Source organism: Microtus oregoni, unplaced genomic scaffold, assembly GCF_018167655.1.
Source record: "Microtus oregoni isolate MIOR12 unplaced genomic scaffold, Mior012 000013F_ref0000133, whole genome shotgun sequence".
Taxonomy (NCBI): Eukaryota; Metazoa; Chordata; class Mammalia; order Rodentia; family Cricetidae; genus Microtus; species Microtus oregoni.
The window spans coordinates 45,491,541-45,510,147 of NW_024543072.1; the positions used below are offsets into that span (position 1 = coordinate 45,491,541).

The 18,607-nt window shown below is 44.2% G+C and overlaps 1 protein-coding gene across 1 annotated transcript in view; it reads left to right on the forward strand.

Moving 5' to 3' along the window:
* Positions 1-11,451: 11,451 nt before the first annotated feature.
* The window catches only part of Lamc2 (laminin subunit gamma 2), a 64,094-nt gene continuing 56,938 nt past the window's right edge, over positions 11,452-18,607 (forward strand). Inside the window, exon 1 of the mRNA XM_041662872.1 lies at positions 11,452-11,634. Coding sequence (XP_041518806.1) covers positions 11,556-11,634 — 79 coding nt within the window. The 5' untranslated portion in view covers positions 11,452-11,555. The remainder of the gene's footprint in view (positions 11,635-18,607) is intronic.

The window sequence follows — 18,607 nt, forward strand, 5'->3', positions numbered from 1 at the left end:
AGTGCAGGTCCTGACTCCAGTCGGGGGCTGGGGGTAGAGAAATGAACTTCAAAATCAAGAGCCTTTATTCCAAAGCTGGTTTGTCTACCGCTTCTTTTTAAACTCTTCCTTGAAAAGAACAAGAAAACGAACCACCTTCGAGACCTGTGTTAATCCCTACACTACATCCTTCTCTTGTTGCATAGTGCCTGTAACATCTAGGGATTTACGGCAGTTCAGAGTGGTCCAGGTTAGCCTATGGCAGGGATTAGACAATTTTCAGCTGCACCATGTATGCGGCCTTATGGTCTCTGCTGCAAGTACTGAATTCTTTTGAATACAGAGCAAATGTAGCCACAAGGAGTGGAAGAGGATGGTCATGTTTTAATAAAGGTTTCCCAGAGCGTCTGTCAGGCAGGATGCGGGTCTCTGGCCACAGCTGATCAGAACCATTCTATCTCTCTATCCCAGGGGTCTGGAGACCCAGGCTTATGCCAGTCAGCACAGAGCATCCTCTGATGGGATCACTGGTCCTGAACTGTACATAGGATGGATGGCCCATGGAGGAAGGGGAAAGGCTTTTGTTTGATGTTTGTAGACAATGTTTGATGTTTCTCACCTAAGTGAACAAGGAAGTGTGGAATCCTGAGGGCTACGAGCAAGCAGTCCACGGTCAAGAGTGGAGGTAGCCTGCCTTTAGGATTTCTGTTAGTTAAATACACATACCCCAGCTGACATGAGACTTTAAAATAAGTTTATGATTCTCAAAGTTTGAAAGAACTGAAATGAGTTAGAAAATACTGCCATTAAATTTTCGTATTGTCCTGAAAAGCAGTAAAGAAAAATCAATATGAGTCAGCAGGGTACGGTGGTGCGGACTGTAATCCGAGCAGGAGGAGGCAGGAAGGTCACAAGTTCAAGGTCAGCCTGAGCTACACAGTGAGCCTTTGTCTTAAAAATAAACACAACCTAACTAACAAGCTCTAAGATAACCAACCTGCTGGTGGTTGATCTTGGTGGTCAGATTGACTGCACCTGGAGTCATCTAAAGTGCAAGCTGCTGGTCACTTCTGTGGGAGCCATTCTTGATCAGACTATCTGAAGCAGGAAGACCCACCACACGTGTGGGTGGCACTTTCTGTGGCAGGCCAGAGAAAGGGACTCACTTTTTTTTTTTTTAAATTTTAGACAGGGTTTCTCTATGTAGCTTTGGAGCCTGTCCTGGAACTTGCTTGTAGACCAGACTGGCCTCAAACTCACAGAGATCCACCCGCCTCTGCCTTCTGAGTGTTAGTACTAAAGGCATGCGCCACCATTGCCGGGCAACCTCCTCACTTGAATGGCAAGCTCACCTATCCCGCTGTTGCAGCATTCTCTCACCAATATTAAAATCAACTTCTTTGGAATTCGGCATAGACCAAAGACCAGGAGATCTCCAGAACTCCTCCAGGCCTTCTGTGCAAAATGGACTACCATGACACCCAGCCTTGTGGGCTGTATTCAGCCCTGCCAGATTTTAGGCCGCTCCAATATGAGACAACCATTGTTGGACTACCTCGATACATCTTGTTATCCAGTGTAATAACACAGACACAGACACACACACAAACATACACACACACACACACACACACACATTCTATCAGCTCTGTTCCTTTAGTGGAGACAATCAATACACCAATTAATTCACTAACTATACTGGTATAACTCTTTTTAATGAGGCCCATTTAAGGATGTTAAGTTTTCATGAAATGACCTTCATGAAACAGAAACACTGGGCACTAGGACTTCTTTCTCTGTCCCTCCCATGTCCCCTCTCTCTGAGTCTTCAGTGCAGATCTCATAGGTCTCATCCCTTGCAATATTTTCTTTCTATCTGTCTATCTATCTATCTATCTATCTATCTATCTATCTATCTATCTATCTATCTATCTTCTATCTATCTACCATCTATAATCTATCATTTATGTGTCTATCTATCTATCCTCTATAATCTATCATTTATCTGTCTGTCTGTCTGTCTCTTTGTGGCATAGGCTGTCCTTGAGCTCACTACAGAGTAAGGATTGGTCTGCTTCCCCTCCTGAGTGCTGGGCTAGCAACCATCCACGACCACACCTGGCTTCCTTTTGCAATCTTTAACTTCTAAACATAGGCCATATTTTTCTTAAGCATCACCTCATTTTGAAATATAATTTTTCTCACTCCATACTTATTTCAGTTGCACACCATTATTTTATATTTATTTTAATCTCCCTTCATTGTAAAAATGAATGAGTTCACTTTACTTAAAATAAGAAAACTCAGGCTTTAGAAATAGTTTTTCCTCTAATAAGGTCAAATCTGTATAGTATTAACTTAGTAATCTTGTTAACATTCTTCAGGGGTAATTTAGATAAAATATAATTTCCCTCATCACATTAATGTTTAACATGCTCTGAAGAACAGTGAGTGATTTCAGTTCATAAAGTAAACAGCAAACGTCCGTAGTGTAGGTGGACATTTTTTCCCACCCATCGGTTCCCAAACAACCAAAAAAGAGACTTAATATTACTTATAAATGCTCAACCAATAGCTCAGGGTTGTTACTATCTAATGCTATTTTAAATTAATCCATAATTCTTATGTATCCTCTGCCACGTGGAGGTACCTTCTTTCAACACTGGACGTTCATCTTGCTTCTTTCTGTGGCTCTCTTGACTTCCCTCTGATTCCACGCTCCTTCTTCCCAGCATGCTCAGTTTGGCCCTTCTGCCTAAACCTTGTCCTGTCCAGCTATTGGTCCGTTAACTTCTTTATTAAATCAGTCACAACGACATATATTCACACAGTGAAAAGGCATATTCCACGATATAGTCCATTCATTCCAACAGATGGTCCTGAAGGTTTGCTTAGAGAGAGGCTTTGAGGACGGAGCTTGGGGCTGCATGCTCACATCTTAACCAATGAACCAGGGAGCAGAGACAAGACGCAGCACCTGAAATAGGGCTCTGCTACAACCCACAAGGCCTGCTCCTCCAGTGACCTACCCCTGCAAGGCCCTACCTCTTAGAGGTCCCACAGCTTCTCAGAAACGTTATTGCCAGCTGGGATAAAATGAGGGGACATCTCACATCTAAGTCATAAACACTTACTTGTGAAGAGATTTTTCTATATAGAACTCAAATTTTATATATACACACACACACATATATATATACACATGTACAAATTTTAGCATAAATAAAATCCATTCTAAATTGACCTTAGGCATATAAGATGTAATCAATTCTGAGCTAAGGGTTACAGAACAAAGTAGCTAATTTCTGTTGACTTTCTCAGAGCGTCTATGTAACTTCCAAAGGATGGAGAGTTGTCTCAGTCTTATAAGGCACATGCTGCTCTTCTGGAGGACCCAGGTTGATTCCTAGGACCCACGTGGCAGCTCACAACAGTCTGTTACTCCAGTCCTAGGGATCTGACACCCTCTTCTGACCTCTGTAGGTAACAGGCATGCACATGGTACACTTACATCCATGTAAGCAAAATAATCACACACATAAAACAATAAAATAAAACTAAAAAAAATTAAGTAACTTCTAAGGGTTATATGTTAATAGAGGATTATTAATAATTAAAGTTAATAGAGGTTATGTTAATGAGCAAAGATATTTATAGCTTTGATAAAACAATGGCAAATTTCATTTGTTGTCTTCATACAACAAAAATCAGACCATTAAAACAATTGTTCAAATCATTCAAATCTATAATAAATTTACCTAAAATAACTAAATCCTCCAGGCAAATGTATCACTTTGGTTTAAGTCATTGGAATCACTGAATTAATTCTCTTAAGAATTCATCCAAATAGAAAATTTGAGTCTGGGTGAAAATTTTAAAGTAAAAATGTGTCTCTAGATTCTCCTCTGATTGTAGCTCTCTCTGTAATTGCGGTGCAGAGGGACAGCTTCACCTTTGAACCCAAATCAGGTTCAGTCTTCCACTAGGCTTCCTGCAAAAAGCACCATCTGGGAATGTTTGGGGATTTCTGTGCGACCCAGTCCTGGAAAAGTTGCACTCCATGATATAGCTACTAAATCCTTGCGTTCTTACAGACTGCTCAGGCTCCTTCCAAATGCTAAAAATACCTTCCAGTTATTTTAAGGACTTAAGTGAAGTTGTTTAAATACAGTGCTCTAACATCTGGATTAAGGTATCAGACTCAGAGAAAACCACTCAAGAGCCGACTGGATAAGATAAAGGATGTTGCATAAGATCTGACATCGTTATGCATCAAGGAGTGACCAGAGGTAATGTGGGAAGGCAAAATGTATCCTCTGTAGATGGATCTTGTTTATTGTTGATTTTGGGGAGGACAGTCCTGTAGAACATCATGTATGTAATGGAGATTAGGCATTTCTTCTTTTACTTGATATGTAATTCAAATTTTTTGTTGTTGTTGGAGAAAGATATATTTATCCAGTGAAAAGCTGAATTGTTGATATTATATTTTAATAATGACTCTAAAGCAATGGTTCTCAACCTTCTTAATGCTGTGACCCTTTTATACAGCTCTTCATGTAGTGGTGACCCCCCATAAAATTATTTTTGTTGCTACTTCATAAATGTAATTTTCCTACTGTTATGAATTGTAATGTAAATATCTATGTTTTCCGATGGTCTCAGACGACCCATGTGAAAGGATTTGGTCAACCTCAAAAGGGCAAAAACCCACAGGTTGAGAACCACTGCTCCAGACTGAGCTATTGGTATGGATTTGTGAAGGAGCCTGACAACCCCAAAATAAGAATATTAATGGCATGTGCTTTGTGGGGACGGTGGCAAGGAGCACACCCTTTCATGCCTGTGCAGGCTGTGGGCACATCAGTATCTGGTACAGTCTGCCTGGCTTTATCAACTGTCAACATTATTGCTATGAATTTAAAATGTGTCCAGTGTTTCCTATTTAAGCAGAGGATTGGACTCTAACTATGACAGAGAGTTTTAGATTTAATCATTCAAACTAGGAATTGTGGAAATGCTTTTCATTGAAATTTAGAACCATGCTTAGAAAATATCCTTTTCACCTTCCGTGGGCAGGGGCGGGACTCTGATGAAAGGGTGGCCCCACTTCCAGCTCTCCTTGCCAAGCCTGCAGCTGTCAGTTCTGACCCCACACGTACCCCATGGCAGCGCAGGGGAGAACATCACCCAAGTGGGGCTTTGGCTCTCTTTCAGATCTGTAGCTGGGGGCCAAGAGGAAGATAGTAGAGGAATCATCAACTCTTGGTGGGTGAACAACTTGCAGTTGGCTAGTTAACACCCCAGATGGCTACTCAGCTCCTCTCCAAGACTCTGCTTGTCCTCTGGATTGGTTTTGTCTCTTCCTAGGCAAGTCTTCCTGTGTCTCCTCATTAGCGGTATGGAAAATGAATATCCCTGTATGGAATACATCAAAAGAGATGCAAATAAGGTGTGTGTGTGTTCGTGTGTGTGTGTGTGTGTATGTGTATTTCCCTGGCCAAATGTACCAACCAGCCAACCTCCGACAAAGAGACGCTCCCCCTGGGCTCTGCTCTGGCTTCCGGAGCTCTGAACCTGCTGAGGGCACTCTGTGTGTGCCGCTGCACCAAAGTGGAATTGTGCCACTTCAGTTAGGGTTCTGCTTGAGGGAACATGGTTTCCTGGCGCCCGGCCAACCTCAGGGAATTTATGCAGCTGATCCAGGAAACACTGAACCATTTCCTTTTAAGGGCATTTTCCTTTACCCATTAAAAACAAAGCCAGAATTAGTTTTTTTTTTCTTTTTCTTCTTTTTTTTCCTAACCACTGTATTTTTACATTTAAAACTTTAATACAAATGGCAATATAATTAGAACTTTCCCCGGGGCGACTTTCTGGAGGGCAGGGAATTGGGGCCCACAAGTCTGACTCTATTGCTGGCATGCTAATGGCCAGTGCTTCAGTTTTTATCATAAGTGAGTCTGAAAGCAAGTGACGTGCCTGGCATTCCATCGGAAAGTTAACTGAGGTAATGATGGAACCGGAGGCAAAACCCAGCATGTCACCTGTGATTCTCTTTGGGGCTCTGAGGCCTGGAGAGGTGACAGTTCTGTAAAATGATTTACACGGCATTATAAAAAGAAAATTCCCTTGGGTAATGACCGAATTGAAAGTGCAACAATAACAGACAAAGGGGACTTCCAGGACTCAGCTGTGCAGGCCACGCCCAGTGGGAATGCCCCAGAACCTTCCAGTACTGTGGCAGCTTTGGGAACATGAGGCAAAAAATCCAAGAGGCAACTTCCGGGGAAAGGAGAGTCCAAGATGCAACTTCCGGAAAAGGGAAGTCCAAGACGGGTTTGAAATTTGTATCCCTAAGGAAATATTCCAGAGAGGCGTGGCTACCTTTAGAGGTCGCCAAAATAGACAAGTTTCCAAAAGAATGTGTGTGTGTGTGTGTGTGTGTGTGTGTGTGTGTGTGTGTGTATTCTCCTGTAATTCCCTGGTGACATAAGGACTGAGCTGGCTGCTTAGAGTGCCTCAGACCAGTACAGCTAGCTTCGTCTCTCTTACAAAGACGCTCGTGTTTCTAGCAATGGCTTTGCCCTTGCACATTTGAAGGCAATCTCATCCCAATGTTCAAATACAGTTTTTTTGAGATTCCCCCCTCTTTTGTTTTTGTTTGGTTTAGTTTTTGGTATTTGAGACAGGCCTTCGCTGTAACTTTGGAGCCTCTCCTGGAACTAGCTCTTGTAGACCAGGCTGGCCTTGAACTCACAGAGATCCACCTGCCTCTGCCTCCCCAGTGCTGGGATTAAAGGTGTGCGCCACCACCGCCACTGGGCTCTCTCCCTCCTTTTAAAATAGCCTCATTTTTACTTTTAATCCAGTGTCTGTGTCTATGTATGTATTTGTGTGAGTAAGTGACAGTGCCCATGGAGGCCAGAGGTGTCACGTAGGTTGTAAATTGCCTGACATGATGCTGGGAATCAAACTTGGGTTCTCTGCAAAACGAGCACTTTCTTACAAATGGCTCCACCCCTCCCTTTAGTATTGCTTTACTGACCCAATTTACATACAATAAGTTTAGCAATTTTTGAAGCACAGGATATATAGCTAATAGGTAAAACATTTGCCTAACATGTTCTATCCTCAGTACAGCAAAATTATTCATTAATTAATTAAACAAACAAGCCAAACTTGCTGACATTATGTATACATTTAAACTACATGAGCGTGTGTGTTCACCTGTTCAGATATATGTAAGATGTGTGTGAGTGTATTCAAATGTGGAGACCAGAGGATAACCTTGGGTATCATACTTCAGATGCCAGGTAGTCTGTGTTTTTGAGATAGGGTCTCTCACCTGGATCTTGCCTCTTTATTTCCTGGCCATGGAGTCCCAGGAATCTGCCTGCCTTTCTGTACCAACCCTGGGATTACAAGCACTTTACTAACTGAGCTATCTCTGAAAGACCTACATGACTTTTGACTGTACGTGTATTTCAGATTCTGTCTTTCATCCCCAAACAGTATCGTCATATGCCATTACAGGCATTCCCTGTCTGCGGCAGCTATACTCTGCTTTCTTGCATTGTGAATTTTGCATTTCTACAATTTCCTACAAATGGAGTCACATAGATTCTTCTGTCTGCTTTCTTTCACCTGGCACAGTGCTTCGAGAGTCTTCTATGCTCTCCTGTGGGTTGACGGTTCATTCTTTTCTACTGCAGGGGAGTATCAGTTTGACTTTTATCTGGATTTGGAAAAAAAGATCTATTTATGTCGACAGAAAATCAAATAAGTTTTGCTGCCATTTTGAGAATCACATACTAAGCTTAATCATAAAAATACAGTGGAATCAAATAATGACATCTTGAATTTTGCAGTCAAATGGATGGAGCTAGAAAACATCATTTTGTGTGAGGTAACCCAGACCCAGAAAGACAATTATCATATGTACTCACTCATAAGTGGCTTTAAAACATAAACAAAGAAAACCAACCCACAAATCACAATCCCAGAGAACTTAGACAACAATGAGGTCCCTAAGAGAGACAGACATACATAGATCAAATCTACATGGGTAGTAGAAAAAGACAAGATATCCTGAGTAAATTAGGAGCATGGGGACCTTGGGAGAGCGTCGAAGTGGAGGGGAGAGGCATGGAGGGAGCAGTGAAAAATGTAGAGATCAACAAAAATCAATAAAAAAAATACAGTGGAATCTATTATCTATTTATATTTTGCTTAAAATGTAGGCACTCAGTCCACTGTAAATGAAGTTCTAAATGGAAACATTGAACCTCAGGCAAGCGAATCTACGCATGAAATTTCCAGCTTTAGGGAAGCATAGCGGACTGGGCTTGTCCTGTCATCCTAGGAGGAGGTGGGGGCAGGAGCACAGGAGGTGAGGGGTGTCCTTCCTTACACAGTGAGTTCAAGGTCAGCTGGGGAAGGGGAGTGGAGCAGACAGCTGCAGATGGAGTAAAAATGCAAGTTAGTTAACAACTGAGTAAATTTGAGTGATCTAGACATGAACTGGGATAGGAGGGTCCCTGAGGTTCAAAAGCTAAAATTAAAATCGGTTAGCAAAAGCAGCACTTGCTAGTGTACAAGGAAAGACTGGCTGGCGTTCTCTAGAGATAGCAGTGCTGCCCCAGCCACCACAAACAGCCACAGTGGTGAAAATGTCATTTTCGAGCATAGACTATAGGGTGGGCCTGGTGTTGTTCTGAGCCCTCGCTCTGGCATTTCTCAGCAGCCCTGCTAGATAAATGCTCTATCGTTATCCCCGTTTTATAGAAGAAGAAACCGAAGCTCAGAGAAAACCCAGAAACTTGCCTTGGTATTAGTGAAGGTAGGATCTGGATTCGGGATCCAAGTCTTAACTTTGTCTGCTGGAGTCCTTAGCTCCAGGGAGGTACTGAGAAGAACTCTGAAGCTCATACAGGGGTGGGTACTGTTCCTGAATAAAGGGCGTGAGACCAGAGCAGAGGACACAAGCCCGAGGAAAGGGGCTGTGAAGAAGGAGAAACTGAGTCAAACTGGAGAGCGCCTGCCCGAGGGCATAGAATCAATGAGGTGCTGGCTCATCTGGACTCCAGATGCCTGGCCAAGTGACCAGTGGGTCCTTTCAGAGCTGATGTCTTGGAGATTCCTGTGAGACTCGGCTTTCTGGACGCGTGCCAACAAGTTGTCAATCTGGCCGTGTTGTGATGGCTGCTGCTAACTAACCTTTGACTGCATACAGTCCATTCGGTATTATGAACTTATCTTTCTTTATGGCACTTTTAAATCTGACTATCAAAGAGTATATGAGTGGTGGAGCTAGATTGCCTGGCTTTGCCATTCTTAGCACGTTACCTAACCTGGCCAGGGCGGAGGCATGGGGATATCGGCAGTGTATCTCATCCATGGGGTTATGTTGGATGTTAAAGGGCTAACATGTATCCAAGACTTACAGCAGACAGGTCTCTATGCTATTGTTATTATCACTATAAAACGGTAGCAGATGAAAACATTTGTTCCAATGTTCGAGATGTGATAAGCAGTGGAAATCTGTGCTAAAACACATTTTGTCATTAAGATTTCATTTTGCAGGGCCCCATGCCTTCCTCCTCCTGCATCATGGACTTGGACTTGGCTGGCACAATTAATCTCAGTGTTTTCCAGTGGGTGGGTAGACACCTAAGGATCATGGCACCCAGAAACAGGGTCTCTCTCTTCACCGTGTAGCAGCTATTGGGAGGAAGGATTCTAGATACCTGCTCTCTAGGAGCTGAAGTGTTAACAGCAGTAACTTGACACTGATTTTGAGTGAGAGGAAGCTTTGTATTATTTGGGCAGAGTAGAAGAGAATCAAGTCCTAGGTGAGAAAATAAGAATTTCCTTTCTGTTGCTCATTTTTTGTTTGCTTTTGTTTCGTTTATCAAGATAGGGTTTCCCTGTATTACAGTCCTGACAGTCTTGGAACTTGCTCTGTAGAACAGGCTGGCCTCGAACTCACAAGAGCTCTGCCTGCCTCTGCCTCCCAAGTGCTGGGATTAAAGGTGTGCGCCACCACCGTCTGGCTCTGTTACTCCTTTTTGTGCTAGACTTTAGAGGCGATGTCAGGCAGAACCCCATCTTGCCCCTGCTGTTCTTCGATGCTTCATCCAGTTCCTGGTTATAACTAGGTGTCTAGTTCAAGTTCTGTGTTCTATATAAAGCCATCCACAGTTCTCCCAGTCCGTTCCCACTGGCCACTATCACAGATAGAAACGGGAATTCTCACACCTTTGGCAATAATGAGTGGGCTACATTGTCTGTTATCATAGAGTGTTAGCTGCAGAATTATCTGCAGTAGAGTCATTCCTTTAGTCAGTGACTAGGCATTTGTGGAGGGCCTCTGCCGTCCTTACCATGGGAAAAGGGATGGGCTATTGGTTGTGATGGTTACAACGTGGCTATATAAATACTGGTCATTCTTAAATCTCTAGCAGGAACCAAAAGCTTTCTCTGACAGTCATCTCTAAATCATTCTCCTTAGAAGTTCCCCAGGACAGTGTTGGACGTGCCAAGATTTGCATCCCCTCCCCCACCTGCTGTTACTCACTTCAACTAGCCAGCTTGGATGTGGCTGATAGAATCGCTCCATAGAATCGCTCCTAACGTTTTCTAGTGGAACTAGAGAGGATGGCATGAAAGATACGCTCTAAGATGTTAAAAGCATAGGAAATTGCGGTCCTTTTTCTTATGAATAGAGAGTTTTATGAGCATCAGTTGTGAGTTAGACACTGCATCAGTAGGAGGGGTACCCAGTCTTCGCCGGAGGCTGGACTGCCGACAAGTGACTTAAGGAGTTGCTAGCTCAAGGTTAAGGTAGGTAGATCTAAGAGAGAGGAATCTTTGGTTCCACCTGATGGTAGTGTGTGTGTGTGTGTGTGTGTGTGTGTGTGTGTGTGTGTGTGTGTGTGCGTGGAGGGGGGATTAGATGTGAGTAGAAATAGGTGGTGTGTATACCTGCAGTATTTCAGGGAAAAAAAAGTCGCCCCTTGATGGAGAGTGGAGAGGATTCTGTTGAGACCCTCGGTCTGGTTAATTTGCTTCTCTGTCTTTTAGACCAGGGTAGGGGGGATTTCTGACTCCGAGGGATGGGTCAACGACTGTGCCCTTGAGAGTGTCCCACCACCCCCAATTTGAAGACGGGACAGCCACTATCCACCGCAGTGAGTTCTGGTGAGTTCTGCCCGGGACCACCCCGGGAGAAGGGCTGTGGGTGTTGTGGCGCATTCCAGAAGGATCTCCGGGCTGCAGCCTCTGCACCACGCCCTCGGCGGGGCCAGGTGTGCGCCCCGGTTGCAGAGGGGGGAGCCGGGGGCCCGCAGCGAGCGGGTTTACTGCTCGGCGTGCGCTGAGTGTTTGTCTGCCTCGGAGGGCTGGGTCCTCCTTGTTCACAGGTGAGTCACGCCCCGAAACACGGCTCTCTTCCTGTCAGGACTGAGTCAGGTAGAAGAGTCGATAAAACCACCTGATCGAGGGCAAAGGAAGGCACAGCGGGGCGAGGACTCGGCGCCCGGCATCCACCCGCAGCGGCGGAGCGCGGCCTGGCCATGCCTACGCTCTGGCTCAGCTGCTGCCTCGGCGTCGCGCTCCTGCTGCCCGCCGCCCAGGCCACCTCCAGGAGGGAAGGTGAGTGCTCCCACTGCGTGGACGACCTGCTCTTCCCTATTGACGGCGGTGGCTGTCTGAACTCACCTCGAGGATTCTCACTCGGTCAGGTCAAGGGTCTCTGCAGAAAGCCTTTTCCCTACGTGGGGCTCCTTCCCAGGTGGGCTTTAAAGTGATAAAACCCGGAGCTAAAAAAACACGAAGCCGGTGGGTTGTGCCAAACAAGAGTTTCCTCATCTTAAAGCCATTCCTCTTTCACATTCCTCCCTTCTTTTCTTTTGTACCAAGGACCCCCCCCCTCCCCGCAGCGCCCCATTCAATTAGCGACGTGAGGCTCTTGAAACCGGCCACTCTCTGTGTATTTACCAGCGGGAGTTGGGTGGCAGTTTGTCATGCCTGCCAGCACCACACAGACTAAAAAAAGAACTCCTGCGATCCCGCTGTTATCCGTGTTGCATTTTTGAGATGGAGCGTGAATTTAAGCTTTTCAGTAATACTCAAAGCTTCTGCAAAAAATGCTACTTCTTAGGACAGCTTCACCTCCCAGCTATTGGTTGGACTCAAACGTGGAATATCATTTTTTTTCTTACATAGGGCACCAGGTGGCTGTCATGTCTTGAGGAGTTAAGTTCATGTAAACAAAACTTCGTGAGAACCTAGCAACTGCTTTTCATAGGCATATGTCCTGTCAACTAAGATGACACACAAGGCGGGGTGTCCCTGATACTTAGCCGAGGTGCTTTCTTCTGATTACCCCAGCGTTTTCCGTTTGTGCTATTGTTGCTTTCTGGACTCGGTGGCATTCCAGCCCTCGCAGATCCCAGGCCACAGTGCATTGATGGTGTATAATTGTCACCAAAAGGGGGTAACTGTGAAATAATGCTCGTTTTCGGTAGTAACCATTATGCTCCTTGTATCAAAACATGCTGTGTGCCTTAGGTTTGCAAAATGAACTTTAAAAAGTACTTATGACAGTGGTCATCTAGAGTAGGCTCCCTTTGAGTTAGGATAAATTAGTTGAAACCTAGTAGAAAACATCCTAAGGACGAAAATGGTCCCAGAATATTAGAATTAAAAGGCGCTGGAAATGGATCAAGCACTAAGAATCCTTTGATTGAAAAGGTGAGCGGTTGGCAGTGTGTTTGCACAAGGCCACCCAAGCAGCTGTTGGCAGTGGCAGAGCCTTTCATCCAGGGGTTCTTAAACTGGAGCCTTTTTGATCACATAATAAAAATAACAAAGAGAAATCTATATTATTACACTATATTATGTTTTGTATGTATGCTTTTTCTTTTACAGGGTAGTTAACCATTACAGCAACTTTCCTCTTGGCAAAAATTAAATGTATATGTGTGTGTGTGTTCACGTTAGATAACAAAAACAAATATGTAGGCTGCCACCAATTGTTTAATAGTAGAATCAACATCTGAGACGCTGTGTTCTCACAGTGGACTTTGTAGCTGAGCGTCTCATCCAGACAGAAATTCAAAAGTGCTGCATTGAGTCATGGTCACACTTTCCCCTCCTTTAGAGACAGATTGAGATGTTATGCTCCCTCCTCAAAGGGCTGCATTTGGGGGCCAACTGAGACCGTGAAAAACTTGTCATGATGGTAGGTTGATCATAGTTTTCCATTCAGGGCACACTGGGATGTGCTAGGAGTTGGGCTAAGAGTACGGTACCTGTTCGAATCCAGAGTGACCTGTGCCTGAAGCTCCTGCGGCCTCTGAAAGTCTGAAGCAGTAATGTTGCTTCCTGGGTTTTTTCGTGCAGGTGAAATTATGGTAAAGATATAATTACCAAGACTTCCAGGGTTGGCCTCAGCTAAAACATCAGCTTTAGAGTCAGCCTGACCTGGCAGATTTTTTTTGGTTTATTCACTTGTTAATGCCTGTCTTGGTTACTGTTCTGTTGCTGTGTAGGAATCACCATGACCAAGGCAGCTTATAAAAGAAAGCATTTAATTGGGGCTTGCTTACAGTTTCAGAGGGCAAGTCCATTAGCATCATAGCAGGGTGCAGTCCCTGAGAACTTATATCCTGGTTGGTAGGCAGCAGGCAGAGAGAGAGAGAGAGAGAGAGAGAGAGAGAGAGAGAGAGAGAGAGAGAGGACCTGACCAGGGTTTTTTTCTGAAAACTCAAAGCTCCCCCATCCCCCATCCTCCTCCAACAAGGCTACACCTCCTAATCCTTCCAAAACAGCCCACCAATTGGGAACCAAACATTCAAATATATGAGCCTATGGGGCTCATCCTCACTCAAAACCGTCACAGTGCTCTCTTAGTACCTGTTCAGGCTCCTCAGCTGCTTGGAGTCCGCTTCATCTGCTGAATAAAAGCATTAGAACTATGCAAGCTTTTAGCCTTGGTGAAAGGTAAATTGCCTTGCACAGCTGAGGTCCACATTTCTTTGAGAGTCTGGAGCCAGGAGTACAGGCACAGTGAATTCAGATGCCCAGAGGTCAGTAAGAAACACACAGGTTCCCATTTGGTCTCTCATAGCTGGGTGAGAGACTACGACTTGTGTCCCCGAGGGTCTGGATCATAGCTCTGGGGGAGGTATGTCTGGAGATGAGCAAGGCGGAGAGGAGGAGGATAGAAGCAGTGCATCTGGCCATGGAGAGCCTCACGCTCTGGGCTGTATATCTAGGATGGTGCCTTGTGAGCAAAGAAGAGTCGCAGAGAGTTGGGGAGCAGGAATGGCGTGCTCACATCCATGTATTAGGAAGGGCTCTGGAGGTCTAAGCTGGTGGAGAGAAATGAGGGGAACCAAATCAAAGACATTGCAATAACCCAAGTGGGAGGTGGTGGGAGTGAGACAGCAAAGAGAGAGACCGCAGGAATGCTAATCTAAAGAACTTGGTGACCCACTAAATGTACTGGATCTCTGGGGACTTCCAGGGCTTGGCTTTGCTCTCTTTTCAACAGCCCAAAGAAGGTGCTGAGCATCCCTGCTGTTCAGGCTGACACTGCTCCAGGGTATATTTACCCAGCCTCGTAGGTAAAACATTAGACAAAAACCCAAAGCAGATGAGACTCTCAGCCCTGGCTCTTCTGTCAGTCCTTCTTGCTTTTTGGTTGTGGCCCAGAACACATCACACTCTGATTTATCAACCCCACCCCACACTCTGTAGAACATGCCCGAAGCATGTAAGCTGGCCTTGCACTTTCTGATGAAAATTGGCCAGCTTGATTCTGAAAACACTTCGTGGTATATTTGTAGTAGTTACCTGTCTCTTTATGTTTAACTCAGTAAACGAGTCACACAATGTATTTAAAGTCATGTAACGTACACTTAGTTCTGATTAGTTTGCCTTTCATGAAATAATTGCATCCATGAAGTATTCCCATTCATCTTCAGAATTTAGATGCTTTTCTTCCCAAAGCTGCTTTCATACAAGTTCTTTCTCCAGAATTTTTTTTTTTTTTTGTCTTTTTGAGATAGAGTTTCCCTGTGTTGTCCAGGTTGGCCTCAAACTCATGACCCTGTTGTCTCCATCTTCTGAGTGCTGGGAATCTAGGTATGAGCTCCCATGCCTGGCTTTGAATCTCTCTCTATTGTCAATTGAAGGTACTGAGTTTTCCAAACAGTAGGAAGGTTTAGATATTTCAGGAGCACGTTGTGATCTTCACAGCATAGTCACTTTGAACTATTTGTGACAGCTTCCAACACTCATGATGTGAGATAAGAGACGGAGTGTTATGTTAGAGCATTTGGTATTTTTCTTATTGCTAAGTTTCCAGTATATTGAGTGAGGTCATTTTTAGCTTAATGTCTTCTCCAAATAACACGTAAGTCATTAAGAAAGTTCTCTGAAGTATGTAATATTTGCAAAGGACTTAAATGCACCTTTGCTCCCCCCAGGAATCATTTTTGGTAAAAAAATAAAAAGTCTATACACACAGTAAATAGGAGTAGAGAATTGGGACTCAGTGTGAGCTGGGAAGTCCTTGGGGGAAATACATTTCAGTGTCCTGAACTGGGGCAGCTGATTTAGCTCTAGTGGTCCCTGAGACTGTTGATTTGTGATTGTGTTTATTCGAAAGTCAAGCTATGCAATTACCGTGTTGAGGCAATCCTGGGAGTGTGCTTCCTGTTTAAGTCCTCAGTAGGCCAACCAAACTGACATTGTTTTTTTTTTCCCCCTTGGGGAACTTTGCAAGGCAAGGGACAAGACCTGAATCATCAATCTCAGACCAGTGCAGAACTAGGAGCCCTGTGATTCTAGAATTCTCTAATTTAGTCCCAAATGAGACTTAGCAGATTACTGAAGCATTCCTGGGGCTGTGTTGTAACATAAGCCTCAGAAAGGTGATGTAATGTTTGGATCATCTCCAAAGCCAAAAGCTGTCTTTTTTGGTGTCTGTGGGTGACTGCGTGTCGGCAGACGCCCCTCCCTGCTGCACAAACCCTTGTCTCTTTGCATGGCAGCTGTGAAAGCAGAAGCGTGTCAGGGCTGTTCCTCTCAAAGTGGCCAGCACGTGGCTGAGTCTTCCCCTTCTGTGGTGTAAAAGGAGACGTGGAGACCCCTGAGCCAAGGGTCTGTATCCCGGTCTTCCTCAGACAGTCCAGTTACAGAACTTCGACTGGATCTCTTCTGGATTGTATTTTTATTTATTATGGGAATATGAACTTCCATGTTGGGGAAAAAATCAATTTGCAGCCAAATCACTTCCCATGGCTAACTCAAAATTAGACAAATTATCTAAACTTTGAGTTGTACTTTAAGTGGAAGACTTCTTATAACAAAAGTTTGCATATCTCTGTTGTTTCCTAGAGCCAAATGCTTCTGGGCAGGGCAGAAGTAGAAGCTCCATCCATTCTGGAGCAACCTTGCTTCGTCCCACAAGCCCGAATGAGAATGTATCAGACACTGATGGACAATAGGTCTAAGGGGTCTCTACATAACCTCTTGTTTTACAAGAGAGGGTGATGATCAGGGAGGTAAAATCATTGCTTGGATTCCCAAGCTGGGTTCATCAAGTAGAACGCATGTATGACAGGAAAGCCAGGGCACCAAAGATTGCACTAGCTAGGATTCTACATTAGTAAGTGGGCCCTAAGGGCCAGGATTCACTTGTACATGAAGGTTCAGTTCACAAGATAGATCCTTGACTTATCTCGTTGTAAAAAACACCCCCCAAACAAAATGAAACAAAAACTATACATATTCCTTTTTAGTAGTAAAAGTAGATTATGGAAGCTCTTAAAAATATCTTATTTTTATTTGTGTGTGTGTGTGTGTGTGTGTGTGTGTGTGAGAGAGAGAGAGAGAGAGAGAGAGAGAGAGAGAGAGAGAGAGAGAGAGTCACATGTTTGTGTGGACTCTAGAGGATACCTGATCTCCTGGAGCTGGAGTTAACAGGTATTTGTGATCCACCTGATGGGAGTGTTGGAACCCAGGTCCTCTGGAAGAGCAGCAAGTGCTTTTAACCACTGAGCCATTTCTCCAGCCTCTTATTTCTCAATCTTGTTATATATATTCATTTAAATTAACTTCCGTGGCTGGAGAGATGGAGCAGGGGTTAAGAGCATAAGTTGTCCTTCCAGAGGATCTGAGTTCAGTTCCCAGCCCCCATGTCAAGTTGCTTACATTTGCCTGTGACTCTCGCGCCAAGGGATCTGATACCCTCTTCTGACCTTTGAGGACACCTGCACACACACAACAGACTTACATTTTACTGCATGTGTATAAATGTTTTTGTCTGCGTGTATGTCTGTACCACGTGAGTACCTGTTAACCTTTGTTCAGCTCTGTTGTCAGAGTCTTAAAGCGGCTTGATGTTGACCAAGTGGTTTTGTTAAAAAAAAATAAAAGACTGGCAGTGTAGTTCGGTTGGTATAGCCCTGGTTTTCACACGCAAGGCTTGAGATCAGATATCTAGAAGACAGTCAAGGAAAGTTAACAAGCCTCCCCCCCCCCCTCTTCCCTCATTCTTTTCGTTGACAGTTTGAATCTGTATGTGTATAATTGTGTCTAGAGGTGTTTTTCCCTCTGGCTGCTACGGGCTATTGAAGGCTTTCATGGATGGGCCAGTTACATGGCCAGAACATTGACCTCGGAAGTGTTACACAGATGGCTGTTTCCTGTTGCTACCCACTTTGGTTTTGGTAAAAGGGGATTCCCAATGTTTAAATATCCTTTTGCATTTCAGCTCAATCTTCTCTCCCGTAACAATGGATCCAGTGGCAATCCCAACCTGTGCTCTTGCCTCATCCAGGAAGAAGTACCGTGGTAGGAATTTTTGTCCGCTGAGCTGTGTGGAGACCTAAGCAAAGTCACAGCTCATGTGACTAAGACTCAGTAGTGGAGGAGCAGAATGTTCACCCCACTGAGGTATAGGACATTGTAGCAGACTTTCTTTTGGCCGCCAACCAGCTCCCAAATAAAGACATGAAGACATATTATTAATTATGAATGCTCAGCCTTATCTTACGTTTGTCCCACCAGCTCCTATAACTTGTTTCTCTTCCTCTGCGTTTTGCCCCAGGGTATTTTACCTTTCTTTCCTTCTGTCTGTCCGAACTGCACTGCTTCCTCCAAGTTTGGCTGGCTGGTGGCTGGCTGGTGGCTCACTGGCGGCTGGCTGGCCCTGGGAATCTTCCTCTCTTTCTCTCTCTCTTTTCTCCTTGAACCTAGATTCCTCCTCTTGTTCTCTCTGCCTGCCAGCCCTGTCTATCCTTCCTGTGCCTAGCTAGTAGCCTTTCAGCTTTCTATAAGACTACACAGGTGCCTTAGGCAGGCGAGGTAAACAGCAGCACATCTTTACATAGTCAACCAAATGCAGCACAAACAAATGTAACACACCTTTACACACTTAAATAATAGTCCACAACATAAACAAATGTAACACACCTTTACACACCTAAATAATAGTCCACAACATAAACAAATGTAACACACCTTTACACACTTAAAGTAATAGTTCACAACATAAACAAATGTAACACACTTTTACACACTTTAAAAAAAAATATTTATTTATTTATTTTGT